The 25,613-nt window shown below is 45.8% G+C and overlaps 1 protein-coding gene across 1 annotated transcript; it reads right to left on the bottom strand.

Annotated features, from left to right (window-relative positions):
* Positions 1 to 1,092: 1,092 nt before the first annotated feature.
* On the bottom strand, positions 1,093 to 24,679 carry adora1b (adenosine A1 receptor b). Its single transcript, XM_065020052.1, has 5 exons — positions 23,720 to 24,679; positions 5,646 to 5,756; positions 5,334 to 5,436; positions 3,381 to 3,458; positions 1,093 to 2,424 (listed from the first exon to the last, which is right to left on the bottom strand). The coding sequence occupies exons 1-5, from the start codon at positions 24,058 to 24,060 to the stop codon at positions 1,933 to 1,935; spliced, it is 1,125 nt and encodes a 374-aa protein (XP_064876124.1). The 5' UTR covers positions 24,061 to 24,679; the 3' UTR covers positions 1,093 to 1,932.
* Positions 24,680 to 25,613: the final 934 nt, after the last annotated feature.

Below are 25,613 nucleotides of genomic sequence, written 5' to 3'. Positions count from 1 at the left end.
AGGGAGTATTGGAGGGATGGAGTATTGGAGTGAGTGAGGGATGGAGTATTGGAGGGAGTGAGGGAGGGATGGAGTATTGGGGGGATGGAGTATTGGAGTGAGGGAGGGATGGAGTATTGGAGGGATGGAGTATTGGAGTGAGGGAGGAAGGGTGTAGGGGAGGGGAGGGAAGAATGCAATTAATGGTTTACAAAACCCTGGTGTCAGCACAGACACCTCTTTGTCCTTATCATTTGTCCTCCCAGGGGCTTAGAGGCGAGAGCAGAGGCGTAGAGGGGAGAGGAGAGGTTTAGCGGGAAGAGAAGAGTGGTAGAGGGAAGAGGAGAGGAATAGAGGGGAGAGGAGAGGTAGAGTGGCAGAGGGAAGAGGAGAGGAATAGAGGGGAGAGGAGAGGTAGAGGGGAGAGGAGAGGTGTAGAGGGGAGAGGAGAGATGTAGAGAGGAGAGGTGTAGAGGGGAGAGGAGAGTTGTAGAGGGAAGAGGAGAGGTGTAGAGGGGAGAGGAGAGGTGGATAGAGGAGAGGTGGAGAGAGGAGAGGTAGAGGGAGAGGAGAGGGTGTAGAGAGGAGAGGAGAGGTGGATAGGAGAGGTGTAGAGGGGAGAGGAGAGGAGTAGAGGGAGAGGTGGAGAGGAGAGGTAGAGGAGAGGTGTAGAGGGGAGAGGAGAGGTGTAGAAGGGAGATGAGAGGTGTAGAGGGGAGAGGAGAGGTGTCGAGGGGAGAGGAAAGGTGTAGAGGGGAGAGGAGAGTCGACGGGAGAGGAGAGGTGAGAGGTGTAAATGGGAGAGGTGAGGTGTAGAGAGAAGAGAAGAGAGGAGGGGAGAGAAGTAGAGGGGAGAGGAGGGGTGTAGGGGGGGTGGAGAGGTGTAGAGGGGAGCGGAGAGGAGAGGAGAGGTGTAGGGAGGAGAGGAGAGGCGTAGAGGGGAGAAGAGAGATTTAGAGGGGAGAGGAGAGATTTAGAGGGGAGAGGTGTAGAGAGGAGAGGAGAGGAGATGTGTAGAGAGGAGAGGAGAAGAGACCTCCACTCGTTCCTCCACTGTGCTTCTTGTGCCTTAAGACCCTGAATCAAGAAGTGAGCGTTCATTCACAGCTGCCACCGTAGCTACATTTAATTCAAATTTACATCACTACATTCATATAAAGCCTTTGTTAGCTTAAATCAGTACAGTTTAATAAACAGCAGGAACATTAACCTTGCAACATCTGGAACTCTTTTAAGCCACATGTTTATTCAGTGTTATAACGTTTGATAATCTGACACTGATTATACCTCACCATCAGTGCTCAATTTTGCACTTTTTTGGAATGAGGATCCTACCAACTGTCAGTTCCTCTCTAATTTCACAACGCTAAAAAGGTCAACTGTCAGTGTTCTGTTAACTGTCAGTTAAAGCTTAGTGCCTTCAGTTCAGTTAGCTACTAAGATGTCTCAGTCTCATTATCAAATAGACTTACATTATTGCACGTTTTTGATTACACTTTTTTTACTGTATAAACCCTAATACTAATTCTCAGTTTTTTTACCGTATAAACCCTAATACTCATTTTCAATGTTTAGTTTTTTTTCTTCACCCCCCACCTCCACACGAATGTTAAAATTAGATTTCACAGTCTGTAAGATGGATCCTTAAGCTGCAAGTCGCCTAACACGTCTCCAGAATCCTTCCATTCAGTAGGGTACCATGTCACACTCCTTTCAAAGTAGTATACACAAACATCCAGTCACATCCAGGTGCAGGTGCAAGGTACAAAAAGTAAACTGCTGGAATGTTTCTCACACTCCTCCTCCATTGGTTGCCTCACATTCGGGAAACGACTACTATCAGGATGCCTCTGACTCCTGTCAAACAACCTCTAGTCATCTCCAAAAAAAACATAGGAACTCAAAGGTTTCTGAAACACGGCAATGTAGAAACTCCCGTTCTTCCGGGGATAGTTAGATATTGTTGTGTTCCATCGGCGGCTTCTGTGGCAGCTGGTGGTTAACCATCTGCTCTAGTGGAAGCTGCTGCCCTTCTTGTGATGGCGAAGGAGCTGGCGGTGAGTCCCCGATCGGATTAGGATTCCCGTTCCCATTCTGGTTCTCGTTCTCCTTCCTGTCCTTCTCACTAGGCTGGTTCAAGATGGCGGGCACGTCCTTACAACAGAAGTACTGCTTCCAGATCTTCAGGAAAGCGTCGCGGAACTTCTTGATGCGGAAGGCGTAGACGATGGGGTTGACGGCTGAGTTGCCGTGCGTGAGCAATATGGCGATGTAGATCAGGAACAGGGGTTTGTCGCAGGTCGGACAGAACAACGTGATGCAGTTGATGATGTGGAGGGGAAGCCAGCTGATGGCGAACAGGAAGAGGACCAGGGCCAGCGACTTGGCCAGTTTGAGTTCCTTGTCGTAGTACTTGTTGGGGTCGGTGTGGCTGATGGTGCAAGCCTGTAAGAAGAAATATTATCTTGATTTAGTATTCTTGTTATTATAAATTAATAATCATTACGATAGGTATTTTACCCAGATACTCAGGGAAATAATTCCTACTGCTGTAGATGGTAATGTAGGTGCTAGTCTGTTATAGATGGTAGTTTAGGTGCCAGTCTGTTATAGATGGTAATGTAGGTGCCAGTCTGTTGTAGATGGTAATGTAGGTGTCAGTCTGTTATAGATGGTAATGTAGGTGCCAGTCTGTTATAGATGGTAATGTAGGTGCCAGTCTGTTGTAGATGGTAATGTAGGTGCCAGTCTGTTATAGATGGTAGTTTAGGTGCCAGTCTGTTATAGATGGTAGTTTAGGTGCCAGTCTGTTATAGATGGTAATGTAGGTGCCAGTCTGTTCCTACTGCTGTAGATGGTATTGTAGGTGCTAGTCTGATCCTACTGCTGTAGATGGTAGTTTAGGTGCTAGTCTGTTCCTACTGCTGTAGATGGTAGTGTAGGTGCTAGTCTGTTCCTACTGCTGTAGATGGTAGTTTAGGTGCTAGTCTGTTCCTACTGCTGTAGATGGTATTGTAGGTGCTAGTCTGATCCTACTGCTGTAGATGGTAGTTTAGGTGCTAGTCTGTTCCTACTGCTGTAGATGGTAGTGTAGGTGCTAGTCTGTTCCTACTGCTGTAGATGATAGTTTAGGTGCTAGTCTGTTCCTACTGCTGTAGATGGTAGTGAAGGTGCTAGTCTGTTCCTACTGCTGTAGATGGTAGTTTAGGTGCTAGTCTGTTCCTACTGCTGTAGATGGTAGTTTAGGTGCTAGTCTGTTCCTACTGCTGTAGATGGTAGTGTAGGTGCTAGCTGATTCTGCTCTTGCCAACTCTTTATAGAGTTGTCATGTTTGGCGAGATAGTACAAACAGATGTGGGGCCAGGCTACATAGATGGAAGAAGGAGGGCTGGTCACCTCACCTTCTTGTTGAGCTGCTTGTGGATCATGTAGAAGATCTCTGTGTAAATGACCAGCATGAGGAGTAAAGGAGGCAGCACCTGTAGTGGAAACATAATTCGGTCCTGGTTAACTCCAGTACCATGTTTTACCCCATGCACTAGTTGAGATACACAACTACTTAACAACAAATTATATATGCTTTCTGTGAAGTTCAACAAACAACATCAGACGCCCTGACTTCCATTCTTATGAACATATACATAAAGAGAGATGTTATAATACCCAGCTGATATACTACATAAAGAGAGATGTTATAATACCCAGCTGATATACTACGTATAGAGAGATGTTATAATACCCAGCTGATATACTACGTATAGAGAGATGTTATAATACCCAGCTGATATACTACATAAAGAGAGATGTTATAATACCCAGCTGATATACTACGTATAGAGAGATGTTATAATACCCAGCTGATACACTACGTATAGAGAGATGTTATAATACCCAGCTGATATACTACATAAAGAGAGATGTTATAAAAGACTAGATGTTATAATACCCAGCTGATATACTACATAAAGAGAGATGTTATAATACCCAGCTGATATACTACTACTGATATACTATAGAGAGATGTTATAATACCCAGCTGATATACTACATAAAGAGAGATGTTATAATACCCAGCTGATATACTACGTATAGAGAGATGTTATAATACCCAGCTGATATATACCCAGCTGATATACTACGTATAGAGAGATGTTATAATACCCAGCTGATATACTACATATAGAGAGATGTTATAATACCCAGCTGATATACTACATATATAGAGAGATGTTATAATACCCAGCTGATATACTACATAAAGAGAGATGTTATAATACCCAGCTGATATACTACGTATAGAGAGATGTTATAATACCCAGCTGATATACTACATAAAGAGAGATGTTATAATACCCAGCTGATATACTACGTATAGAGAGATGTTATAATACCCAGCTGATATACTACGTATAGAGAGATGTTATAATACCCAGCTGATATACTACATATAGAGAGATGTTATAATACCCAGCTGATATACTACATATATAGAGAGATGTTATAATACCCAGCTGATATACTACGTATAGAGAGATGTTATAATACCCAGCTGATATACTACGTATAGAGAGATGTTATAATACCCAGCTGATATACTACGTATAGAGAGATGTTATAATACCCAGCTGATATACTACATAAAGAGAGATGTTATAATACCCAGCTGATATACTACGTATAGAGAGATGTTATAATACTCAGCTGATATACTACGTATAGAGAGATGTTATAATACCCAGCTGATATACTACATATAGAGAGATGTTATAATACCCAGCTGATATACTACGTATAGAGAGATGTTATAATACCCAGCTGATATACTACATAAAGAGAGATGTTATATGTTATAATACCCAGCTGATATACTACATAAAGAGAGATGTTATAATACCCAGCTGATATACTACGTATAGAGAGATGTTATAATACCCAGCTGATATACTACGTATAGAGAGATGTTATAATACCCAGCTGATATACTACGTATAGAGAGATGTTATAATACCCAGCTGATATACTACGTATAGAGAGATGTTATAATACCCAGCTGATATACTACATAAAGAGAGATGTTATAATACCCAGCTGATATACTACGTATAGAGAGATGTTATAATACCCAGCTGATATACTACTGATATAAAGAGAGATGTTATAATACCCAGCTGATATACTACGTAAAGAGAGATGTTATAATACCCAGCTGATATACTACGTATAGAGAGATGTTATAATACCCAGCTGATATACTACATAAAGAGAGATGTTATAATACCCAGCTGATATACTACATATAGAGAGATGTTATAATACCCAGCTGATATACTACGTATAGAGAGATGTTATAATACCCAGCCGAAGAAGTTGAAGTAGACCATGTAGTCCATGCTGATTACGTTCTCAAACTGACAGGTGATGATGAGATCCTCGTTCAGAGAACCGTTCTGCTGCAGCCTGCAGGGATGGATGGAGGGGGGTTATGTACTTCTAATTGAGTATATTATAGATACACAGTATCAATAGCAGAATAAGAAGCGCTGAACTATTAGACAATTCTTATTACTAATGGGCCCTGTTCAAAAGTAAACTATTTCGGACACAACCAATGTCAAACTGCAATTAACAAACAACACAAAACTAATTTAAAATACATAGCTACCTACCTCCAGAGGTTGTTCCAGCCCAGCATGGGGGTCAAGCCCACGATGAAGGCCACAGTCCAACACACCACCACCGCCACGGCCGCTCGCTGCTTTGTCACCACACGCTTGTAGCTGTAGAGACAGAGAGAAACCAGGCGGTTAGGGAGTTAGTCTCCTCTACTGTAACACAAGGAGTTAGTCTCCTATACTGTAACACAAGGAGTTAGTCACCTATACCGTAACACAAGGAGTTAGTCTCCTCTACCGTAACACAAGGAGTTTGTCTCCTCTACCGTAACACAAAGAGTTAGTCTCCTATACCGTAGCACAAGGAGTTAGTCACCTCTACCGTAACACAAGGAGTTAGTCTCCTCTACCGTAACACAAGGAGTTAGTCTCCTATACCATAACACAAGGAGTTAGTCATCTCTACCGTAACACAAGGAGTTAGTCACCTATACCGTAACACAAGGAGTTAGTCTCCTATACCATAACACAAGGAGTTAGTCACCTCTACCGTAACACAAGGAGATAGTCACCTATACCGTAACACAAGGAGTTAGTCTCCTATACCGTAACACAAGGAGTTAGTCTCCTCTACCGTAATACAAGGAGTTAGTCACCTATACCATAATACAAGGAGTTAGTCTCCTATACCATAACACAAGGAGTTAGTCACCTCTACCGTAACACAAGGAGTTAGTCACCTATACCGTAGCACAAGGAGTTAGTCTCCTCTACCATAACACAAGGAGTTAGTCACCTATACCATAACACAAGGAGTTAGTCACCTCTACCGTAATACAAGGAGTTAGTCACCTCTACCGTAACACAAGGAGTTAGTCTCCTATACTGTAACACAAGGAGTTAGTCTCCTATACCGTAACACAAGGAGTTAGTCTCCTATACCATAACACAAGGAGTTAGTCTCCTATACCATAACACAAGGAGTTAGTCTCCTATACTGTAACACAAGGAGTTTGTCACCTATACTGTAACACAGGGAGTTAGTCTCCTATACCATAACACAAGGAGTTAGTCACCTATACCATAACACAAGGAGTTAGTATCCTATACTGTAACACAAGGAGTTAGTCACCTCTACTGTAACACAAGGAGTTAGCCTCCTATACCGTAACACAAGGAGTTTGTCACCTATACCGTAACACAAGGAGTTAGTCACCTCTACCGTAATACAAGGAGTTAGTCACCTCTACCGTAACACAAGGAGTTAGTCACCTATACCGTAACACAAGGAGTTAGTCTCCTCTACCGTAACACAAGGAGTTAGTCTCCTATACCATAACACAAGGAGTTAGTCACCTCTACTGTAACACAAGGAGTTAGTCACCTATACCGTAACACAAGGAGTTAGTCTCCTCTACCGTAACACAAGGAGTTAGTCACCTATACCGTAACACAAGGAGTTAGTCTCCTATACCATAACACAAGGAGTTAGTCACCTCTACCGTAACACAAGGAGTTAGTCACCTCTACCGTAACACAAGGAGTTAGTCACCTATACCGTAACACAAGGAGTTAGTCTCCTCTACCGTAACACAAGGAGTTAGTCTCCTCTACCGTAACACAAGGAGTTAGTCACCTATACCGTAACACAAGGAGTTAGTCTCCTCTACCGTAACACAAGGAGTTAGTCACCTCTACCGTAACACAAGGAGTTAGTCACCTATACCGTAACACAAGGAGTTAGTCACCTATACCGTAACACAAGGAGTTAGTCTCCTCTACCGTAACACAAGGAGTTAGTCACCTCTACCGTAACACAAGGAGTTAGTCACCTCTAACATAATACCCCTCCCTCCACCCCTCCCTCCCTCCCTCCTCCCATCCCTCCCAGCACTGCGTTCCAGGAGAATTTTTTTTTTTTCATTTGAAGCAATGACGGTGATTCATGGTTTCTAAAAACTGACTACCTCTCAATATCCTCATGCAGTACAGTACTAATGTAACCTCCAAACTGACTACTTCTCAATATCCTCATGCAGTACAGTACTAATGTAACCTCCAAATTGACTACCTCTCAATATCCTCATGCAGTACAGTACTAATGTAACCTCCAAATTGACTACCTCTCAATATCCTCATGCAGTACAGTACTAATGTAACCTCCAAACTGACTACCTCTCAATATCCTCATGCAGTACAGTACTAATGTAACCTCCAAACTGACTACCTCTCAATATCCTCATGCAGTACAGTACTAATGTAACCTCCAAACTGACTACCTCTCAATATCCTCATGCAGTACAGTACTAATGTAACCTCCAAACTGTGCGCTGAACAGAGACAGACTGCAGTGATTCTTCATTCAGTAGGCAACACAATAGCTTAAGATACCTTTATTGGTCGATTGCACACAAGGTTCGCTTTTAACACAACCCCTCTGAAAGACACACATACGTACATACACACACATGCTGCATGTATACACACATATAACACACACACACACACACACACACACACACACACACACACACACACACACACACACACACACACACACACATACTGTACATACATACCAGGGGTTGGTACCAGTTCAGGGAACAGAACTGAAAACTGGAAAATAATGGCATTTTTCAAGGAACATAATCACAACCAGGAACGAAAGTGAACAATACCGTTCTGGAACAGAACTGTTTAATAACGTTGTTTTATGTTCCAGGCAAAAAATATTCTGTTCCACAAACAAATGTAACAAAGTGCCTATTCAAAGCCCTCCCTCTGTCAATCAGAATCTTCTTCCAGAGTCTGCCTGACAGCTGAACATCTTTGTCAGTAAGTACAGTTGAAGTCGGAAGTTTACGTACACCTTAGCATACACCTTAGCCAACTCAGTTTTCACATTTCACATTTGATTTATTAACTACAAAAAGGTAAGACGTGTTTTTAATTCTGGTACTGCTCTGCACAAGGTTGTTAGCTAGCTAGCTTCTCTGGTCCAACGTTATGCCAGCTCTGAAGTTTAAAGACATTCTAAGTTCCTCCATAGAAGCCACTCCTCCATAGGTATAATTCAGTGAGTCTAATTCAGATAATACACGCCATCACAAAATACCAAGCGCTTAAAGCCAAGCCACCTCCTCCACCCTCTCTCGCTCTCTCTCCCCACCTGCAAAATACCAAGCGCTTAAAGCCAAGCCTCCTCCTCCACCCACTCTCGCTCTCTCTCCCCACCTGCAAAATACCAAGCGCTTAAAGCCAAGCCTCCTCCTCCACCCACTCTCGCTCCCTCTCCCCACCTGCAAAATACCAAGCGCTTAAAGCCAAGCCTCCTCCTCCACCCTCTCTCGCTCTCTCTCCCCACCTGCAAAATACCAAGCGCTTAAAGCCAAGCCTCCTCCTCCACCCTCTCTCGCTCACTCTCCCCACCTGCAAAATACCAAGCGCTTAAAGCCAAGCCTCCTCCTCCACCCGCTCTCGCTCTCTCTCCCCACCTGCAAAATACCAAGCGCTTAAAGCCAAGCCTCCTCCTCCACCCTCTCTCGCTCTCTCTCTCTCCACCTGCAAAATACCAAGCGCTTAAAGCCAAGCCTCCTCCTCCACCCACTCTCGCTCTCTCTCCCCACCTGCAAAATACCAAGCGCTTAAAGCCAAGCCTCCTCCTCCACCCTCTCTCGCTCTCTCTCTCCACCTGCAAAATACCAAGCGCTTAAAGCCAAGCCTCCTCCTCCACCCTCTCTCGCTCCCTCTCCCCACCTGCAAAATACCAAGCGCTTAAAGCCAAGCCTCCTCCTCCACCCTCTCTCGCTCTCTCTCCCCACCTGCAAAATACCAAGCGCTTAAAGCCAAGCCTCCTCCTCCACCCTCTCTCGTTCTCTCTCTCTCCACCTGCAAAATACCAAGCGCTTAAAGCCAAGCCTCCTCCTCCACCCTCTCTCGCTCACTCTCCCCACCTGCAAAATACCAAGCGCTTAAAGCCAAGCCTCCTCCTCCACCCTCTCTCGCTCTCTCTCCCCACCTGCAAAATACCAAGCGCTTAAAGCCAAGCCTCCTCCTCCACCCTCTCTCGCTCTCTCCCCACCTGCAAAATACCAAGCGCTTAAAGCCAAGCCTCCTCCTCCACCCTCTCTCGCTCTCTCTCCCCACCTGCAAAATACCAAGCGCTTAAAGCCAAGCCTCCTCCTCCACCCTCTCTCGCTCTCTCCCCCACCTGCAAAATACCAAGCGCTTAAAGCCAAGCCTCCTCCTCCACCCTCTCTCGCTCTCTCTCCCCACCTGCAAAATACCAAGCGCTTAAAGCCAAGCCTCCTCCTCCACCCTCTCTCGCTCTCTCTCCCCACCTGCAAAATACCAAGCGCTTAAAGCCAAGCCTCCTCCTCCACCCTCTCTCGCTCTCTCTCCCCACCTGCAAAATACCAAGCGCTTAAAGCCAAGCCTCCTCCTCCACCCTCTCTCGCTCTCTCTCCCCACCTGCAAAATACCAAGCGCTTAAAGCCAAGCCTCCTCCTCCACCCTCTCTCGCTCTCTCCCCCACCTGCAAAATACCAAGCGCTTAAAGCCAAGCCTCCTCCTCCACCCTCTCTCGCTCTCTCCCCACCTGCAAAATACCAAGCGCTTAAAGCCAAGCCTCCTCCTCCACCCTCTCTCGCTCTCTCTCCCCACCTGCAAAATACCAAGCGCTTAAAGCCAAGCCTCCTCCTCCACCCTCTCTCGCTCTCTCCCCCCACCTGCAAAATACCAAGCGCTTAAAGCCAAGCCTCCTCCTCCACCCTGTCTCGCTCTCTCTCCCCACCTGCAAAATACCAAGCGCTTAAAGCCAAGCCTCCTCCTCCACCATCTCTCGCTCTCTCTCCCCACCTGCAAAATACCAAGCGCTTAAAGCCAAGCCTCCTCCTCCACCCTCTCTCGCTCTCTCTCTCTCCACCTGCAAAATACCAAGCGCTTAAAGCCAAGCCACCTCCTCCACCCTCTCTCGCTCTCTCTCTCTCTCCACCTGCAAAATAACAAGCGCTTAAAGCCAAGCCTCCTCCTCCACCCACTCTCGCTCTCTCTCCCCACCTGCAAAATACCAAGCGCTTAAAGCCAAGCCTCCTCCTCCACCCTCTCTCGCTCTCTCTCTCTCCACCTGCAAAATACCAAGCGCTTAAAGCCAAGCCTCCTCCTCCACCCTCTCTCGCTCCCTCTCCCCACCTGCAAAATACCAAGCGCTTAAAGCCAAGCCTCCTCCTCCACCCTCTCTCGCTCTCTCTCCCCACCTGCAAAATACCAAGCGCTTAAAGCCAAGCCTCCTCCTCCACCCTCTCTCGTTCTCTCTCTCTCCACCTGCAAAATACCAAGCGCTTAAAGCCAAGCCTCCTCCTCCACCCTCTCTCGCTCACTCTCCCCACCTGCAAAATACCAAGCGCTTAAAGCCAAGCCTCCTCCTCCACCCTCTCTCGCTCTCTCCCCACCTGCAAAATACCAAGCGCTTAAAGCCAAGCCTCCTCCTCCACCCTCTCTCGCTCTTTCCCCCCACCTGCAAAATACCAAGCGCTTAAAGCCAAGCCTCCTCCTCCACCCTCTCTCGCTCACTCTCCCCACCTGCAAAATACCAAGCGCTTAAAGCCAAGCCTCCTCCTCCACCCTCTCTCGCTCTCTCTCCCCACCTGCAAAATACCAAGCGCTTAAAGCCAAGCCTCCTCCTCCACCCTCTCTCGCTCTCTCCCCCACCTGCAAAATACCAAGCGCTTAAAGCCAAGCCTCCTCCTCCACCCTCTCTCGCTCTCTCTCCCCACCTGCAAAATACCAAGCGCTTAAAGCCAAGCCTCCTCCTCCACCCTCTCTCGCTCTCTCTCCCCACCTGCAAAATACCAAGCGCTTAAAGCCAAGCCTCCTCCTCCACCCTCTCTCGCTCTCTCCCCCCACCTGCAAAATACCAAGGGCTTAAAGCCAAGCCTCCTCCTCCACCCTCTCTCGCTCTCTCTCCCCACCTGCAAAATACCAAGCGCTTAAAGCCAAGCCTCCTCCTCCACCCTCTCTCGCTCTCTCTCCCCACCTGCAAAATACCAAGCGCTTAAAGCCAAGCCTCCTCCTCCACCCTCTCTCGCTCTCTCTCTCTCTCCACCTGCAAAATACCAAGCGCTTAAAGCCAAGCCTCCTCCTCCACCCTCTCTCGCTCTCTCTCTCTCCACCTGCAAAATACCAAGCGCTTAAAGCCAAGCCTCCTCCTCCACCCTCTCTCGCTCCCTCTCCCCACCTGCAAAATACCAAGCGCTTAAAGCCAAGCCTCCTCCTCCACCCTCTCTCGCTCTCTCTCCCCACCTGCAAAATACCAAGCGCTTAAAGCCAAGCCTCCTCCTCCACCCTCTCTCGTTCTCTCTCTCTCCACCTGCAAAATACCAAGCGCTTAAAGCCAAGCCTCCTCCTCCACCCTCTCTCGCTCACTCTCCCCACCTGCAAAATACCAAGCGCTTAAAGCCAAGCCTCCTCCTCCACCCTCTCTCGCTCTCTCTCCCCACCTGCAAAATACCAAGCGCTTAAAGCCAAGCCTCCTCCTCCACCCTCTCTCGCTCTCTCTCCCCACCTGCAAAATACCAAGCGCTTAAAGCCAAGCCTCCTCCTCCACCCTCTCTCGCTCTCTCCCCCACCTGCAAAATACGAAGCGCTTAAAGCCAAGCCTCCTCCTCCACCCTCTCTCGCTCTCTCTCTCCACCTGCAAAATACCAAGCGCTTAAAGCCAAGCCTCCTCCTCCACCCTCTCTCGCTCCCTCTCCCCACCTGCAAAATACCAAGCGCTTAAAGCCAAGCCTCCTCCTCCACCCTCTCTCGCTCTCTCTCCCCACCTGCAAAATACCAAGCGCTTAAAGCCAAGCCTCCTCCTCCACCCTCTCTCGTTCTCTCTCTCTCCACCTGCAAAATACCAAGCGCTTAAAGCCAAGCCTCCTCCTCCACCCTCTCTCGCTCACTCTCCCCACCTGCAAAATACCAAGCGCTTAAAGCCAAGCCTCCTCCTCCACCCTCTCTCGCTCTCTCTCCCCACCTGCAAAATACCAAGCGCTTAAAGCCAAGCCTCCTCCTCCACCCTCTCTCGCTCTCTCTCCCCACCTGCAAAATACCAAGCGCTTAAAGCCAAGCCTCCTCCTCCACCCTCTCTCGCTCTCTCCCCCCACCTGCAAAATACGAAGCGCTTAAAGCCAAGCCTCCTCCTCCACCCTCTCTCGCTCTCTCCCCCACCTGCAAAATACCAAGCGCTTAAAGCCAAGCCTCCTCCTCCACCCTCTCTCGCTCTCTCTCCCCACCTGCAAAATACCAAGCGCTTAAAGCCAAGCCTCCTCCTCCACCCTCTCTCGCTCTCCCCCACCTGCAAAATACCAAGCGCTTAAAGCCAAGCCTCCTCCTCCACCCTCTCTCGCTCTCTCTCCCCACCTGCAAAATACCAAGCGCTTAAAGCCAAGCCTCCTCCTCCACCCTCTCTCGCTCTCTCCCCCCACCTGCAAAATACCAAGCGCTTAAAGCCAAGCCTCCTCCTCCACCCTCTCTCGCTCTCTCCCCCACCTGCAAAATACCAAGCGCTTAAAGCCAAGCCTCCTCCTCCACCCTCTCTCGCTCTCTCCCCCCACCTGCAAAATACCAAGCGCTTAAAGCCAAGCCTCCTCCTCCACCCTCTCTCGCTCTCTCTCCCCACCTGCAAAGTTCCAGTTGCATCTCGCACCATCTTTCCTTCATGCATGTAAACAACTCACTGAGCTATAGATTGCCCACTCTATAGCAAACTGCTCTATCCGCACTGCATGAAATGGTGAAATGATTTATTCATGTTGAGCTAAATAGAATGTAAAAAACAATTTCATATGTTTAAAAAGAAACAGAAAGGAAATATATAAACCGGTACTTTTCTTTGTTTCGAACCGTTTCAGAACTTTATTTTGCAGGTCGGAACAGAAAAAATAATAATAATGGTTCTGTTCAGAACTAAGCAATTTGAAAATAATTTTGGTTTCAACCCCCTCGCATCCTCCCTGGAGAGTTGCAAGGTGCTGCCCCACAGCTACCAGGGGGGCTGTTGGTGTGGGAAGTTAAGTGCATTGCTCAAGGGCACAACAGCATGCAATAGCATCTAGGATTTGATACCAGCAACCCTCCAGTTGCTAGCTCACTTCCCGACATGATTTTTCTGATCGCTTTTTCCCGGTTGCTGGCTTCCATGTCTGACTGCTAAGAAAAAGTAGGCTCATTGGTATCACATTGACTTCTGTCAGTCTCATTAAGACCGCAGAACTGGCAGTGTAGCTTCACACACACACACACACACACACACACACACACACACACACACACACACACACACACACACACACACACACACACACACACACACACACACACACACTGTGGATGCTGAGGTGGTGTGTGAGTGAGAGAGTGAGAGAGAGAGAGAGAGAGAGAGGGAGAAAGAGGGAGATAGAGACAGAGAGAGAGACTCTGCATGCAGAATTCTGCAAAAATATCCTCTGTGTACAACGTAGAACACCAAATAATGCATGCAGAGCCAAATTAGGCCGATACCCGCTAATTATCACAGAAAAGAGCTGTTAAATTCTACAACCACTGAAAATGAAGCGATTCCCAAACCTCCCATAACAAAGCCGTCACCTACAGAGAAACGAACCTGGAGAAGAGTCCCCTAAGCAAGCTGGTCCTGGGGCTCTGTTCACAAACACAAACACACCCCACAGAGCCCCAGGACAGCAACACAATTAGACCCAACGAAATCATGAGGAAACAAAAAGATAATTACTTGACACATTGGAAAGAATTAACAAAAAAACAGAGCAAACTAGAATGCTATTTGGCCCTAAGCAGAGAGTACACAGTGGCAGAATACCTGACCACTGTGACTGACCTAAACTTAAGGAAAGCTTTGACTATGTACAGACTCAGTGAGCATAACCTTGCTATTGAGAAAGGCCACCGTAGGCAGACATGGCTCTCAAGAGAAGACATGCTATGTGCACACTGCCCACAAAATGAGGTGGAAACTGAGCTGCACTTCCTAACCTCCTGCCCAATGTATGACCATATTAGAGACACATATTTCCCTCAGATTACACAGATCCACAAAGAATTCGAAAACAAACCCAATTTTGATAAACTCCCATATCTACTGGTTGAAATTCCACAGTGTGCCATCACAGCAGCAAGATTTGTGACCTGTTGCCACATGAAAAGGGCAACCAGTGAAGAACACACACCATTGTAAATACAACCCATATTTCTGCTTATTTATTTTCCCTCGTGTACATCGTTACAACACTGTATACAATAATAAAATGACATTTGTAATGTCTTTATTCTTTTGGAACTTCTGTATGTGTAATGTTTACTGTTAATTTTTATTGGTTATTTCACTTATATATTATCTACCTCACTTGCTTTGGCAATGTTAACACATGTTTCCCATGTCAATAAAGACCCTTGAATTGAATTGAATTGAATTGAGAGAGGAGACAGAGAAAGAGACAGAGAGAGATAGAGAGAGGGAGAGAGAGAGAGAATGACAGAGAGAGAGAAAGAAAGAAAGAGAAAGAGAAAGCGAGAAAGAGACAGAGAGAAAGAGACAGAGACAGAGAGAGAGAGAGAGAGATTAAGAGACAGAGAGAGAGACAGAGAGAGAGAGAGATATTGTGTGTCAGTGTGTTGGGGTGAGCTAATGGCCTGGGCAATGATAAAAATGAAGATAGTCAGACAGGGACTCACATTACCATGTCCATGGCTGCAGGCTATGTTGATTGGCTGCACTGTTAGCCTTGTTGTACCTCTTCTATTGTTTTCTTCTAAAATGCTAATGTGTAACGTATATGTAATGTACAGAGTATGGTGGACAAATCAGTTCAGATATAAATGTCTGAAAATAATGTATGCTGCTCTAGCTTTAAACAGAATGCTGTTGGGCTTCACCCTGTTGGGCTGCAAACTTAAAGGTCCACAATGATGTCGCCATTGCCCTCGATTCTAAGCAAAGTTGTGCTGCTATTTTTATTGACTTGGCCAAAGCTTTTGATACGGTAGACCATTCCATTCTTCTAGGCAGGCTAAGAAGTATTGGTGTCTCTGAGAGGTCTTTGGCCTGGTTTGCTAACTACCTCTCTCAAAGAGTGCAGTGTATAAAGTCAAAAAATCTGCTGTCTCAGCCCCTGCCTGTCACCAAGGGAGCACCCCAAGGCTCGATACTAGGCCCCACGCTCTTCTCAATTTACATCAACAACATAGCTCAGGCAGGAGGAAGCTCTCTCATCCATTTATATGCAAATGATACAGTCTTATACTCAGCTGGCCCCTCCCCGGATTTTGTGTTAAATGCTCTACAACAAAGCTTTCTTAGTGCCCAACAAGCTTTCTCTACCCTTAACCTTGTTCTGAACACCTCCAAAACGAGGTCATGTGGTTTGGGAAGAATTGTCCCTCTTCCCACAGGTGTGACTACTACCTCTGAGGGTTTAGAGCTTGAGGTAGTCACCTCTTACAAGTATTTGGGAGTATGGCTAGACGGTACACTGTCCTTCTCTCAGCACATATCAAAGATGCAGGCTAAAGTTAAATCTAGACTTGGTTTCCTCTATCGTAATCACTCCTCTTCCACCCCAGCTGCCAAACTAACTCTGATTCAGATGACCATCCTACCCATGCTAGATTACGGAGACATCATTTATAGATCAGCAGGTAAGGGTGCTCTCGAGCGGCTAGATGTTCTTTACCATTAGCCCATAGGATTTGCCACCAATGCTCCTTATAGGACACATCACTGCACTCTATACTCCTCTGTAAATTGGTCATCTCTGTATATCTGTCGCAAGATGCTTATTTATTAAACCCTCTTAGGCCTCACTCCCCCCTATCTGAGATATCTTAGGCCTCACTCCCCCCTATCTGAGATATCTTAGGCCTCACTCCCCCCTATCTGAGATATCTTAGGCCTCACTCCCCCCTATCTGAGATATCTTAGGCCACACTCCCCCCTATCTGAGATATCTTAGGCCTCACTCCCCCCTATCTGAGATATCTTAGGCCTCACTCCCCCCTATCTGAGATATCTTAGGCCTCACTCCCCCCTATCTGAGATATCTACCGCAGGCCTCATCCTCCACATACAACACCCGTTCTGCCAGTAACATTCTGTTAAAGGTCCCCAAAGCACACACATCCCTGGGTCGCTCCTCTTTTCAGTTTGCTGCACCTAGAGACTGGAATGAGCTGCAACAAACACTCAAACTGCAACAAACACTCAATCTCTTCATTCAAAGACTCAATCATAGACACTCTTACTGACAGTTGTGGCTGCTTTGCGTGATGTATTGTTGTCTCTACCTTCTTGCCCTTTGTGCTGTTGTCTGTGCCCAATAATGTTTGTACCATGTTTTGTGCTGCTGCCATGTTGTTGTCAGGTTGTGTTGCTACCATGCTGTGTTGTCATGTGTTTCTGGCTTGCTATGTTGTTATCTAGGTCTCTCTTTGTGTAGCGTTGTGTTGTCTCTCTTGTCATGATGTGTGTTTTGTCCTATATTTATATGCTATTTATTTATTTTTTAATCCCAGGCCCCCGTCCCCGCAGGAGGCCTTTTGCCTTTTGGTAGGCCGTCATTGTAAATCAGAATTTGTTCTTAACTGACTTGCCTAGTTAAATAAAGGTTCAATAAATAAAATAAATGAATTGGCCGATTGATTTGATATGAAAAAAGTGTAGTGATAAGACCTTGAACTGAACACTAGTAGGTATTGTTCCTAAGAAACCCTACTAATGGATACAAACTGATAGCAGCTCAAACAGCAACCAGGGAGTGTCTAGTGTGTGATTAAGACACACACACACACACACACACACACACACACACACACACACACACACACACACACACACACACACACACACACACACACACACACACACACACACACACACACACACACACACACACACACACACACACACACACACACACACACACACACACACGCGGTCTAGTGTAGATAACGCACATGGTTCCCATAACAACCTGATGGTTTAATAACGATACAGATTGTTTCTTATCAAAATGATCCACACTGGGTATTGTTTCCTCTTGCATAACTATGTCCATGTGGGTACAGTATAATGTAGATAGTGAGAGGTGGTTGGAGTGGCATTTCAGCTACTCTCTTTTGAGCTCTATAGGCCTGGGTAGATTTTCCAGGTGTGGTTGAGATTGATGCATTGTTTAAGTGATAATGCCAGAGAAGCCGGTGTTTGGAGGATGTATTGGCACGCGTGTTGTTTAGGCCCGAGACGAAGTCAAACCTTGCCAACATATCGTCTTCGAGGACATTATCACTTTTATACAACGGATTACCAACATATTCAAATAACGATTGACATATTTTCATTAAACACGTTTTGTTGATGAATTCATTCATACTATTTCATCCTTCCACGAGATATCGTCCCGACACAAATCTAGGGTTGCTACCCAAGCCGGCTGGTCGTTCGTTCTATTGGTTCGCTTGCCAGAGACCCGACCCAGTCGTTAAGGCTTTTTTTCCTAAATCTATGGACGTGATCCAGTCGTTGGTTCTCAATGTTCCGTTACCATGATGTCTGGCAGTGTTCTTATCCCTTGCTTGCTTGCTAGCCAACTTTGCTAACACAGTCACGTCAAACAGTGCAGCCAGAATAACAACAAAGTAGCTGCATTTGTGTTTGTTTAATCTGTTTTATAGTGATTTTGAGGGGGGGGGGGTACATCCATAACATTGAGCTAATGAGGCACAGGTTCTCCTGGCATAGAAAATGTGCTCTCTCGTCAGGACACTGTTGTTCAGAGGAGCTAGCCAACAACACAGCTAACACAATCACTTCAAACTGAATTTGGAATGACAGCAAACTGGCTGAGAAAAGCTGCCAGACTGTCTGTCTCGTCCATTACTATCAGACAGCTGGAGATCGAATTTCAATATTGAAACAGTATTGCCAATGTAGGCAAGACAGACAGCAAGGTCAATACAAAATCTCTGTTGTTCAAAACCAAATGCTAGTCTAACAAAAAAAATGGGAGAAAATATCTGGATGCTTTTTACAGTGGAGATCAAGTTTCTAAATTGCCTGGCTGGGCTGATGAGACAGTAGATTGCACAGTCTGATGGAACAGAGTAAATTGGCATTTCAATGTAACATCCTTTGCCGGTAATTTGTGGAATAGATACCGGCTGGAACGTGGTTTTAACCAATCAGCATTCAAGATTAGACCCACCTGTTGTCGGATTGGGTAATACTGTCTTTCATGTAGGACAACGATGATGACGATCATATGATGTAATCCTGGGTTTTTTCTGCATCAAAAAGGGTCATAGGTGGTGGACGCTACTGTATTTTAGAAAACATTTTTGGGAAACCCATCTTGGCAGTGTAGACACATTTTATTTTTTGCTAATTTCTTGCAATTCTACAAACGTATCCATGGAACTGAGAAAATGTTTTGCTGTTTAATTCAATCTTATCCCTATTTAGGGGACTTTGAGCGGTTCTGGACTGGTTCCGACTGACATTTTGGTGTACCAAGTGCTTTGTGAACATCGCAGGGTCCAATACCTTATACGTTCACAAAGGATTTATGGTATGTATGCCAGCATGCCGGAGATGAGTGGTAGTCGTGGTGTGTAGATGTGGGTGGGCGTCTATTTAAATCATCCATTAAGGAGATACACCATTAAAAAGAAATCCATTCTTAATTCATTTAGACAGGTCCTGAGAAACATTATAAGACTAATAAAAATGTATTTTTGTAAACAACAGAACAGCATGTTTTGAGTTTAATTAGGCCTATGTTATGGATCTGTGCAGCCTGGCTGTGCCATCCAAATTAAAGCAGTAGTTGGTTATTTTGTTCATTAAACAGACAAGAAACAACTACCCGATCACAGTCAACACACAGGAATATTATAGTAAGAATAAAATGGACTATTACAAAATAAAATACAACAAATATTTTTCCCACGGAACTTTCGTCACAGGAACGTGTGGAACCGCTGAAAAGGGACGTTTTCAAACAGAGGCCATGCTTTTTTAAATCCAAGTTCAATCTCTTTCCTACCCTCACTCCACTTTGTTAGGGAGCAGGCGTAGGGTCTTATCTTCATCATGATACCCATAGAAAATAATAGCAATCTATATTTTCAAAAGCATGTGAGTCTCATGTTCATATCTCACAACCGCTGCATATTTTCAACTTGGCACCGTCACGTTGAAAAGCTTACGGACAATGTCAAATGTGATATAGCGAAGCACCTGAGTGAGTTGGGTGCGCAATTACGCAGGTACTTTCCCGAAACAGATGACACAAACAACTGGATTCGTTATCCCTTTCATGCCCTGTCTCAAGTCCACTTAGCCTCATCGAAATTGCAACAAGCGGTTCTGTGAAAATGTAATTTAATCAGAAGCCACTGCCAGATTTCTGGATTGGGCTGCGCTCAGAGTGTCCTGCCTTGGCACATCGCGCTGTTAAAACACTGATGCCCTTTGCAACTACGTACCTATGTGAGAGTGGATTCTCGGCCCTCACTAGGATGAAAACTAAATACAGGCACAGTCTGTGTGTGGAAAACGATTTAAGACTGAGACTCTCTCCCATACATCCCGACATTATAGAGGACTAAGGTGTCCCCAAAAACATCTTAGGCTGCATGTCCATGGATTATAACAGCAGAAAAATACCCGTAAGATCCAGAATTCAATTGTAATCCAATATTACAGAATAACGACTGTATAATCAAGGAATTATTCATTGCTTTATAATTGGAAAAAGTTCAATTCTAGCTTATAGTACACTGCCTGATTTGAAGTGTTGTTTTCTGTAGAAGTAGTAAAAGTGTTGTGAAGGAGGTGATGACAGGTGATGACAGGAGCTGACTGAGAACTTGAGAAGGTTTAATAATAGACAAGGAAATGAAAGAGTCAATAATGACATTCGGCTATACCCCTGCCAGGAAAAGACAAGTGCATGACAAATTCCCAACAACCTCTCTATATCTCTCTCTCTCTCTTTTGACAAATGAACCATTTACAATCTCTCTCCCAAGTCAAAGTGACTTCGTTAAAAAAGGATTAAAAGCAAGTCGATCACTGTCTAAGAATATTCTCCAACAAATGGAGAATGGAAAAACGCCCTTCTGCTACTCGGCTTCTCTTCTCCCACATTCTCTCCTCCTCAGTCTCCCTCTGCTTCTTCTCAGCAGCACAGCCCCAAGCCTTTTGTTTCACCCTGGACATGGCAGCTCTAGTTTGGCAGCACTAGAACATGCAACACAGCACCAGAGGCTGTTCCATTCAATATGCATTACTAAAAATGTAATCTCTGTCACTGTCACAGACTCACTCAATTCCACTGAAAGAATAAACCAATATATCCTCATCTTTAAAAAAAAAGAAAGGGTGATGGCATCTCCCCCCAAAAAAGGAAACAACAAATTAATGTTTAAATGTATAGGTGCTCTTTGAATATTTAAGTAGGCTGACGTGTTTTGACCTCAATGGTCTCCTCTGTTGTATCTCCTCTAATGTCTCTGAATAAGTTCCCTAGAAAATGGTCAAGTACTGTAAGCTGAACAGCAAAAAGCAGCACATTGGCAGCAGAGAAGAACAGAGATGTGATTTTCTCTACTCCTCCTCACATTGTCAGCAGAGAAGAACAGAGATGTGATTTTCTCTACTCCTCCTCACATTGTCAGCAGAGAAGAACAGAGATGTGATTTTCTCCACTCCTCCTCACATTGACAGCAGAGAAGAACAGAGATGTGATTTTCTCCACTCCTCCTCACATTGACAGCAGAGAAGAACAGAGATGTGATTTTCTCCACTCCTCCTCACATTGACAGCAGAGAAGAACAGAGATGTGATTTTCTCCACTCCTCCTCACATTGACAGCAGATAAGAACAGAGATGTGATTTTCTCCACTCCTCCTCACATTGACAGCAGAGAAGAACAGAGATGTGATTTTCTCCACTCCTCCTCACATTGACAGCAGAGAAGAACAGAGATGTGATTTTCTCTACTCCTTCTCACATTGACAGCAGAGAGGAACAGAGATGTGATTTTCTCTACTCCTCCTCACATTGACAGCAGAGAAGAACAGAGATGTGATTTTCTCCACTCCTCCTCACATTGACAGCAGAGAAGAACAGAGATGTGATTTTCTCCACTCCTCCTCACAGTGATGCCTTGTTAGTCTCTCATCCTTCCTTCACTGCATTCCTGAGGACATAACAGCTAATTAGAGCTGCTTTTATTGCTCTGCTATGGTAAGCTGTGTGTGTGTGTGTGTGTGTGTGTGTGTGTGTGTGTGTGTGTGTGTGTGTGTGTGTGTGTGTGTGTGTGTGTGTGTGTGTGTGTGTGTGTGTGTGTGTGTGTGTGCTGTCATGTTAATAACAGAATGTCAGACACCTTCCCTCTCCATGGGGCCTGGCCGTGAGGATGTGGGCATCCTAGTGACATGGATCCAAAAGGTGTTATGATGACCACCATGACAACCACCTGGTAATCAGATCTTCCTCATCATCGTTACACCTTCTTCATCACTTCCTCCTCCTCTCCACACCTTCTTCTTCTCCACATCCTCCTTATCATAATTACACCCTCTTCATCACCTCCTCCTCCCACACCACACCTTCTTGTTCTCCTCCTCATCATCATCATCATTACACCCTCTTCATCACCTCCTCCTCCCACACCACACCTTCTTGTTCTCCTCCTCATCATCATCATCATTACACCCTCTTCATCACCTCCTCCTCCTCTCCACAGCTTCTTCTTCTCCACCTCCTCCTCATCATCATCATTACACCCTCTTCATCACCTCCTCCTCCCACACCCCACCTTCTTGTTCTCCTCCTCCTCCTCCTCCTCCTCCTCCTCCTCCTCCTCATCATCATTACACCCTCTTCATCACCTCCTCCTCCCACACCACACCTTCTTGTTCTCCTCCTCCTCATCATCATTACACCCTCTTCATCACCTCCTCCTCCCACACCACACCTTCTTGTTCTCCTCCTCCTCATCATCATTACACCCTCTTCATCACCTCCTCCTCCCACACCACACCTTGTTCTCCTCCTCCTCATCATCATTACACCCTCTTCATCACCTCCTCCTCCCACACCCCACCTTCTTGTTCTCCTCCTCATCAGCATCATCATTACACCCTCTTCATCACCTCCTCCTCCCACACCACACCTTCTTGTTCTCCTCCTCCTCATCATCATTACACCCTCTTCATCACCTCCTCCCAGCCACACCACACCTTCTTGTTCTCCTCCTCCTCATCATCATCATTACACCCTCTTCATCACCTCCTCCTCCCACACCACACCTTCTTGTTCTCCTCCTCCTCCTCATCATCATCATTACACCCTCTTCATCACCTCCTCCTCCCACACCCCACCTTCTTGTTCTCCTCCTCCTCCTCCTCCTCCTCCTCCTCATCATCATTACACCCTCTTCATCACCTCCTCCTCCCACACCACACCTTCTTGTTCTCCTCCTCCTCATCATCATTACACCCTCTTCATCACCTCCTCCTCCCACACCACACCGTCTTGTTCTCCTCCTCCTCATCATCATTACACCCTCTTCATCACCTCCTCCTCCCACACCACACCTTCTTGTTCTCCTCCTCCTCATCATCATTACACCCTCTTCATCACCTCCTCCTCCCACACCCCACCTTCTTGTTCTCCTCCTCCTCATCATCATCATTACACCCTCTTCATCACCTCCTCCTCCCACACCACACCTTCTTGTTCTCCTCCTCATCAGCATCATCATTACACCCTCTTCATCACCTCCTCCCAGCCACACCACACCTTCTTGTTCTCCTCCTCCTCATCATCATTACACCCTCTTCATCACCTCCTCCCAGCCACACCACACCTTCTTGTTCTCCTCCTCCTCATCATCATTACACCCTCTTCATCACCTCCTCCCAGCCACACCACCTTCCCCCCATCCTCCTCCTCCCAGCCACACCACCTTCCCCCCATCATCAGTAGTGCATTTGATCCACCTGTTCAATTAGAGTTTAACTGGTCAGTGAGGTATAAGACATGATGAGTTGTTTTTGTTTACCTGGTTGGAATCTTGACCCTGAGATAGCGGTCAATCGCAATGGCCAGGAGGGCCAGGATGGAACTTTGCGTCAGTACCAGCACCGTGCACGCGACCATTAGGCAGCTGTAGAAGTGAGTTTGAAGTCCGATGCTGATAGTTATCGCCAAGGGGATGACGAGGGCTCCCACTGCGATATCCGCCAGGGCCAGAGAAACGATGAAACAGAATGTTGTGTCTCTCAACGATTTGTTAATTTTCACCGCCCAGACCACCATCACATTACCCAGGACGGAAAAGACGGCAATCACCACCTCCATGCCGATGTAGAGCGCCTGGGCTGGGGCGAGTGCTTCAGGCATCCTTTAAACACTATTATAGGTCCACATAAGAGATAACTAGGTATTATTTGAATTAAAGCAGGCTTGGGAAGCGTACAAAGCAATAATTTGATTAGAGTTACACACCTATTAGTCCAAGTGCGTTATGCGTTCTACAGTGGCAACATCACTTGGGTTATTCTATTTCCATCATAATGATGTTCTGATACACATCCAGGTTGTGAAACAATTTAGCATCACAATGGACCCCCAAAAAGCAGATATAGGAATGAATAGTTAGACCTATTATTTGAATATAGTAGTAGTAGGCTAGAAGTCCCGAGGTTATCGTGGTACGCTGCAGTTCCTGTTCTCGTTCAATACCCTGTTCCACCACTTCGTTGGATCCACCTGCGCTCGGGGAAGAAACCTTGCTTGCCCGGTATTGTTTATTATTTACCCTTGGTAATCACTTTAACATCTTATTTTATCTACGGTTTCTCGGTTATTAGTTGAAAAGCAGGTCGTAGTTAAAAAATAAAAATAGCTCTTCCATGGATAGTAATTTAGTGAACGAAACAGAACGGTCTCCCTGCTGTGGTATGCGGCGGCTTAAATCAAATGCAACCGGGCGCCCGTGCTCGTGCTCCGTGCTATTTCCCGTTCCCGTTGCTTTGAGAGTCAAAGCAGCAATGCGGTGACCTAATATAGCTCTCAGCGCGTGGCTCTAGCTATGATATGTTTTGGTCACACGCGCTCTGATTTTCCTTGTCCGTTATATTTATCACATCCCAACGTGTTTAATTTTTGAAGCCCATTTCGCCATAATTCCAACTCTGTGAATTGCCATTGCAGGTGCATTGTTTCTTCCAAATGAGAGAGAAAATAGGGAGATAACTGTTGTGGTGCTGCCAGGACCGTCCCGGAGACGTCTCTCTCTTTGTGCCTATAGGGCGAATTGTGATGAAACTTTCTCTTTGATTGATCTAGTAGGGTTATTCCTAGGATATCCTAGACTACTTATTTGGAATGTATTTATTCTCCCTTCTACGCCCTAACTGCTCCGGTGTCAATTCGATTGTGTAAAACGTTTCTCAAACAATCAACAGGGTGTCTCACAGCCACGTTATGATAGGGAGTGAGACGTTATGATAGGGAGTGAGACGTTACGATAGGGAGTGAGACGTTACGATAGGGAGGGAGACGTTATGAGAGGGAGTGAGACGTTATGATAGGGAGTGAGACGTTACGATAGGTAGTGAGACGTTACGATAGGGAGGGAGACGTTATGAGAGGGCATGAGACGTTATGATAGGGAGGGAGACGTTACGATAGGGAGGGAGACGTTATGATAGGGAGGGAGACGTTATGAGAGAGCGTGAGACGTTATGATAGGGAGTGAGATGTTATGATAGGGAGGGAGACGTTACGATAGGGAGGGAGACGTTACGATAGGGAGTGAGACGTTACGATAGGGAGTGAGACGTTACGATAGGGAGTGAGACGTTACGATAGGGAGTGAGACGTTATGATAGGGAGGGAGACGTTATGATAGGGAGTGAGACGTTATGATAGGGAGGGAGTGATAGGGAGGC

The sequence above is a fragment of the Oncorhynchus nerka genome, linkage group LG7 (assembly GCF_034236695.1).
Source record: "Oncorhynchus nerka isolate Pitt River linkage group LG7, Oner_Uvic_2.0, whole genome shotgun sequence".
Taxonomy (NCBI): Eukaryota; Metazoa; Chordata; class Actinopteri; order Salmoniformes; family Salmonidae; genus Oncorhynchus; species Oncorhynchus nerka.
Note: the sequence above shows the minus strand (reverse complement) of the source record. Positions and strands in the feature narration are given on the sequence as shown.

What these genes read in the sequence shown, in the direction of transcription:
- adora1b (XM_065020052.1), bottom strand. Translation starts at nt 24,060, where the DNA reads ATGCCTGAAGCACTCGCCCCAGCCCAGGCGCTCTACATCGGCATGGAG. An exon ending in AGGGTCAAGATTCCAACCAG is followed by an intron (nt 5,757 to 23,719) that starts GTAAACAAAAAC and finishes CTGTCTCTACAG; the next exon opens with CTACAAGCGTGTGGTGACAA. An exon ending in GGCTGGAACAACCTCTGGAG is followed by an intron (nt 5,437 to 5,645) that starts GTAGGTAGCTAT and finishes CCATCCCTGCAG; the next exon opens with GCTGCAGCAGAACGGTTCTC.